At 47.8% G+C, this 6,490-nt stretch overlaps 1 protein-coding gene across 1 annotated transcript in view; it reads right to left on the bottom strand.

Moving 5' to 3' along the window:
• cables1 (Cdk5 and Abl enzyme substrate 1) overlaps positions 1 to 6,070 on the bottom strand; it is a 17,998-nt gene extending 11,928 nt beyond the window's left edge. The window contains 2 exon segments of the mRNA XM_030363665.1: positions 139 to 210; positions 5,326 to 6,070. Coding sequence (XP_030219525.1) covers positions 139 to 210; positions 5,326 to 5,897 — 644 coding nt within the window. The 5' untranslated portion in view covers positions 5,898 to 6,070.
• Positions 6,071 to 6,490: the final 420 nt, after the last annotated feature.

The following is a 6,490-nucleotide window of genomic DNA, read 5'->3' as shown; positions in this document are numbered from 1 at the left end:
AGCCGTGAGCCACTGAACAGGGAGAAGGCAGAGCCACGCGGTAAAATCCTCGTGTGACGTCAGGAAGCCTTTTGGAAGAGGGTGCGGGCAGGGCCTTTCTGTGGCCAGGCGAGTCCCGCTGGGCGGAGGGACGGCTACCTGCGCAGAGGAGCGTTCTCCGCAATGTCCTCCAGGGTCTCCAGGGAGGAACGCTGGGAGACGAGTCTCCGTCTGGAGGAGATACAGACAAGGAGGGAGAAGATGGGGAGGTGATGAGGCACTTCAGAAAAAAAACAATAATATATCAACCCCAACATCTCTGCAGTTTGTCCAACGATTGTAATGAGGCCTAACCTTTGGGAGACGTCAAAACAATTGGCACGTCATAAACCCGTTCTTAATACGGCAATGTCTTATCTACTCACTGTGATCAATGTGCAAAGCAAGTAAACACAGCTTTAGCGATGGCAGTTTGCCATTGTGGTGTGTACCAGACGGTACTGTCATGAATCAAGACTTTTAGTGTCAGGAGTTAGTCACAACAACTCAACGACACATTCCTTCCATTAGTAAATAGAGGTCAGTTAACTTATGAAACGATTCGTACACAAGGGGGAAAAAGCAAGAGATTTCTACATAAATCTCTCGATTTTCCTACTTAAGTAATGAGCTTTACTTGGCTGAATAAGGCTGATGCAAGTATTTTTAGGTTTATTAGGCGCTTACAACACTTGAATGTAACACAGGATGCAAGCGTTCTGTGCCAGGCTCTACAACCGTGAGACACTATCTTGACCTCCAATGGGTTACTGTCACTGGCTGTTAAAACGTGTTGAACTTAACTCAATCTTAACACCTAGGGCTGTACTTCTGCCAATCATTTGAGCACATTGAATACAAACACCGTTGACTCAGATCACACATTCATGGAACATAACGACCTGGAAGGTAATGAATCCGTGCTGATGCGCCCTGTTCCCTGCTCCCATTTGGACATCCCGTACAAAAAAAGTTTAACTCATATTCCCCATGCAACCCTTGTGTGGTTCATTTACAGCTCGCTTTGTCTGGTTTGAGACCAGCGAATCCATCAACCCCCAGAGTGTTTGTGTGGTCAATGATCACTGTGGGATCGTGCTACAGCCTTTATGCATGACCACAGTGTTCTTCCAGCATGGCACGGGGATCGTGCTACAGCCTTTATGCATGACCACAGTGTACTTTCAGCATGGCACCAAAGGTGACGGGAGGGCAGGAGGATGAGGAACCAGCCTTTGAAATCTTTTTATTTTTTAAGTACTTAGTTTCAACACATGCAGCCCCCGAACGGCCCGCATGGGTTGACTCGACGTGAACCTCTGAATCAGAGCCCCTGTGTGAACACAACTGCCGGCTCCAGACCAATCGTGTCTCGACTAGCTTGACGTTTCACACACAATTACCACCTACACCCAACGTGTGAGGTACATTATACACCCAATTGAATCTGGTATGAGAAAATCTCCCAAAACAACCTGACCGGCCGCATATCTTTAAATCTCTTGCATCGGTAAACATCCCTGTTTCCCCACTGAGCACACAACACTCAGTAGAGGCACTGAACACGTGGGTATCATGCACCACCCTTCACCCACTGTACACATCGGGACCGCGTCTGGCAGGCTTCAACAGAGCGTTACTATGATGGTGGTGTCTGCAGCACAATGCCACTTGACTTCAACAGTCCTCCCCTCCCCTCCTTCACCCCTGCTGTTTCAGTAGCAGGCTGAAGAGCCCCAGTTAATGAACGACAGAAAATATGAGGACGGATTAAGAGAAGAAGACTCTGGAGGGTCTCTCAGGGGGTGAACAAACAAAGGCAGGCGAGTGCATGCTGGGGCTGGATGATGAGGGTTAGAGGAGATATACCTAGCAGTTAGACGTACCGGAATCCCTGATCTTTGGCTGAGTGTTCCTCGTGAGAATGATTCTCATGCCCCAAGTAAAGAAATAAGCCCCAAGCCCTACCTCCGAGTGAAGGCTTTAGACAAACTGAGGGAAAGATAGGCAGCTGATCTCGATATTTCCTCTGCAGCAGAATGAGAGGAGGGTCATGATGTTTTGGTTTGACCCCTTTCTAAATGTCAGACAGGGGGAGGTTGAATCGGTAGGAGGTGAACACTGATGTCTAAGGATCCATGATCTCATTCAAGGACCCATGTATATTGCATTTTTCTAAGTTTCTATTTAAACATCAACCATTAAAACTTAGAAACATTTCTAACATTGAAAAATTTGCAAAGTAAGCTTTAACAATTCTCAAGGTGCAGTAACTATGACCATACCCAGATAATGTGCTAAAACGGTTGTCTGGCAGAGCAGTCAACCTTAAATGAAGTGTGTTGCAGCCACATCCAAGTTGAAACATTCCACACGATATCCACCGACTATTCCTAAATTCCATGTGACAGAAGCGCAGGTTGGGGCCAGTACAAACGCACGCTAATGCGCTGGGAGGCCTTTGATCCAGCCGCTGTAAATGAAGAGCAGAATAAACCCGGCTGGTTGTTATGGGTTTTTGCTCCTTCCACTGCTTAAGGTGGTTAGCCCAGGATCTTGGAAGCCTCTAGAAACATCCCCATAGTGCTGTTCATCAGTTCACAACACTGGGTCTGGTTGTAATGGAAGAGGAGGAGACCCCATCTGAAAGGTCTGAGGCATAGGGGCACGACCTAAGCCTAGTGAGCCACAAAGTGCAACGAAGAAGCAGAACTTCCTTGTCCTCCGATGAACAGGAGACAGGGGCCGAAACCATACTTCACACCTTATTTATCCAATGTCCACAGAGACAAAACATGATAATAAAATCCTGGCAATGATTTAGCTCAAGCATTTCAATGAGTGTTGCCTTTCATAATATAATTCCAATGTAGAGAACCTCACCAAAATAGACACCCTAAAAATGAAACATAGGCAAGTATTTTCCAAGGTAAGATATATTTAGAGAAAGTATAACTGTGCATGTTCTTTTGAAAGGACAGGGTTCCTGTGCTTAGTTCTCCACAGGCCAGAACACAGGCAAGCAGGGTGGGATACTCACCCAGCCTCTTCTCCAAGTCACGGTCTGGTTCTGATTATGCCAACTTTCTAACACTGTATTCTTACCGGGAATATCTTCTGACAGCTATGGCAACCAGGAGCCAGTGGAATAGAAATTAGCCTCTCTTACATAAAACTGGTGGTGATGCCAACAATGACCTCAACCTGAACAACAATCAGCCCCATATCCCGAAGGATGTGATCCAATTGCCCAGACACGCTCTGAATGACCACTAGAACAGCATTACTCTGGCCGCGCGAGAGGCTGTGGTTCCTGTGCTGTAAGGCTGAGGCAGCCTAACCCTTGTTAAAATACTGTGGGCTTTCTGGCGCTTCCTGGAGCCAGTGAAAAGCAAACAGTGTGTACGTGAGGAGACTCGCTGGGCCGTCCAGGTCGTGGGAGGGGTTCTGATTAAAGAAAAGGAAATGTGATCCCTCAAGTTAGTCCGATATAAGACTATATCACGGAGTTGCGGGGGGAGGAGGGATGGGAGGTGTTTTAAACATTGTACGGCGAAATAAACCTGAGAAAAAAAAAACCTGAAAGGCAATTCTTTTTTTTTTTAATTAAAAAACGAATACAAGTTTGAGATAAGGGCCGACCACATCATCAATACGATGGATCAGAACTAGTCTCGAGGACATAAAGGGCTCTGAGAAATACTTTTTTCCCCCCTCTTGGCAGCGACTCAGAAGCAGTGAGGGACTTCCTGAGCAGCAGCGGGGAGACGGGGCCAAGGAGTCTTGAGAGCAGAGTGCGCCTCTGTTGCCCCCGTCTCTCCTGGGAGAGGAAGCGGCGGACAGTGAAACCACAGCCAGGGTGGAAATAGGGGAGGGGTGGGAGACAGGGGAGAGCCAGCAAGCCTCTCAGAAAGCCCGGGCATCCTGTCGTTCCGAGCCAGGGTGAACTCGTTTTTAAACACTATTTTCAATGCTTTTTTTTTTTTTTTTCCCTTCACACCATTGAACCCCGGGAACACAATCCGGCCACTGTGCAGGCCAGTGACCCTGTCCTGCCCCGTCCCGCACCGGTAGGGTTAAGCCCGGAGCACACGGCCGTGTGGGAACACACACACAGAGTCACATCAACAACAAATAACTGGACATCCTATTTGAAGCAAGTGTAAAAAAAAAATGAATACCTCTACATTCTCCATGCGGTGGGACGTGCTCCGTTAAAACAATAAGATTCTACTTCTTGCTAGCGTCTCGCATGAGGCAAGAGGAAAAAGGTGGAGCATCGATAGGTAACACGCCAGGAACCTGCTGCCAGCATGGACGTCGTCCAGAAAAAACACATTCCCCAAAACCAGTACTTTTTGTTTTTACTGGCTCACCTTACCTGGGAGCGTACAGGAGAACTTCTCTTAATGAGCACCTGAATAAGATCGTGTGATAAACCCTAACCCAAAAATGGCTATGGTTTATGACGACACAATGCAGAGAAAAAAAAAACCGATAACCTTTATCACATCGTAAATGGGATTGTGAAATAGTATTAGAGGATGGGCTACTTCTGCTCTGGGGTCAAGGAGAGAATGAATGGAGCGCTGCATGCTAATGGCTGCAGCTCCATGTTCAGCTGTGTGTGTGTGTGTGTGTGTGTTGTGTGTGTGTGTGTGTGTGTGTGTGTGTGTGTTGTGGTGTGTGACCCAGAGGCCAGACAGTAGGTTGGGACATTAAGAGGACTGTTAGCCAAGTGCAACTGACAGCCAACCCCCCCCCCCCCCCCCCCCCCCCCCCAAACCCATAGAATAATAAAGACATACACGAGACACACACACACACACACACACACACACACACACACACACACACACACACACAGTGTATTGATCATGTTGTGTTATGGGGGTGTTGCATTACAGGGCTAGGGGCAGCTGTGTGCCACGTTTCTAGAACAAGTCAAGACAAAATAACTTTTTTATAGGCTATTAGCATAGCTATGCGAGAAGGAGACCAACAGACAGAGACGGGGAGAGACAGAGAGGGATTCCTTGAATGATGAGGTACGCTTTGTAGTGGGACAGGGGAACTTGGTAACAGCTCCACAGCTGTTGCTCCTGTCTTGGTTAAAAACAAAGATATCTCTTTGAAAATATGAACTATAAATCGATGATGTTGTAAAACAACTTGCTCTAGCTGCAAGAACAGTATACCTTCTCCTTTGAGAAGAACAGTTTATCCATCATTTTGTCTCAACAACTCTAGTCACAAGTGTGTCTTTCCCCATAGTGCCAAAACATTTGCAGAGACAGTTTGCATTACCTTGACCTCTGCAGCTCTACTGCAGAGTTGGCTATCTGTCCGCCCTCCAGGTTGTAGTTCTGGGCGCCCTGCCTGGAGAAGGAGGCAGGTAGGACCCCCTGAGTGTATGTCTGCAGCCTCCCTCTAGCCGCGGCTGGGACCGCAGAGAAGGGTGAGCTGAATATGGAAGGCCCAAACGCATCCCCGTCCGATTCCGTCCCGGGGGGAGCAGTGGGACCCATCACAAAACTTGCTCGGTTTGTAGCAAGCAGAGCGTGGTTAGCGAGCGCCTGGGCGGCCGTGGTCGCTGCCACTGCTGCCCCTGCCCCGGTGGCAGCACCAGCATCTGCCGCATGCATTGAGCGTTCTGGGGAAACCAGGCTCTGTCTAGTCCTTCCCTCAACTGAATCATCCTCTTCGGTTTGGATGTCTGCATCATCTTGCACTGGCCGTCCGTCCAAAGAGATCTTGCTGAGAAAAGACAGCGCAGCTTGTCTCCTCCTCGGATCTATGCGTTTCCGTGTATGTTCGCTGCTGGAATGCTTTATCTGGAGCGTGGTGGTGGATGTGTTGCTGCTCGTGGCAGCCGCCATGGTCCACCTCCAAGCGATGTCAGCGCGTGAGCAGAGATCTTACCTCGATGACATTAAGAAAGTGATGATCGTGCTTATGTTGGCTAACGTCAGTGTGGTCTGTCTTTAAAGCACATGCGTTAAACTGGCTAAAAACAGGAAGGTCACGTGTGTTCAGTATTGTGGCAGCACAGGGAAAATGTGGACCAATGGGCGCTCAGAGAAGGGAGCATGTTTTTTTCTTTTCCTGCGCGCTCCCCCACGCCCCCATATATTCTGTAGCCTACAGGGATCCGCCGTCATTACGGTAATGGGCCAATAGTTGTCAACAGCCTTTTCTAATTATTCGTAAGTATTTTTGAACAATGTTGCCCAAACATTTACTTTTTGACAAAGTGCAATACTGTGCAAAAACATTTAAAATCGAATAATGATACTCATATTGCTAAAAGAACAGTGTATGTCAAATTGATTATCAACCATTATCAAAATATGGACTTTGCTTTCATTTGTGCACGAGTCAGCATGTTCTTCTTCCACTGCTCGGTAACAGCGCCATCTGGCTGACACTGTTCAGCTGCAACTGTTATCGTTCAAAATGAGTTACGCCATCT

This window comes from Gadus morhua, chromosome 8 (assembly GCF_902167405.1).
Source record: "Gadus morhua chromosome 8, gadMor3.0, whole genome shotgun sequence".
Taxonomy (NCBI): Eukaryota; Metazoa; Chordata; class Actinopteri; order Gadiformes; family Gadidae; genus Gadus; species Gadus morhua.
The sequence above is the reverse complement of the archived record's forward strand: the minus strand, read 5'-3'. Positions and strand labels throughout refer to the sequence as shown.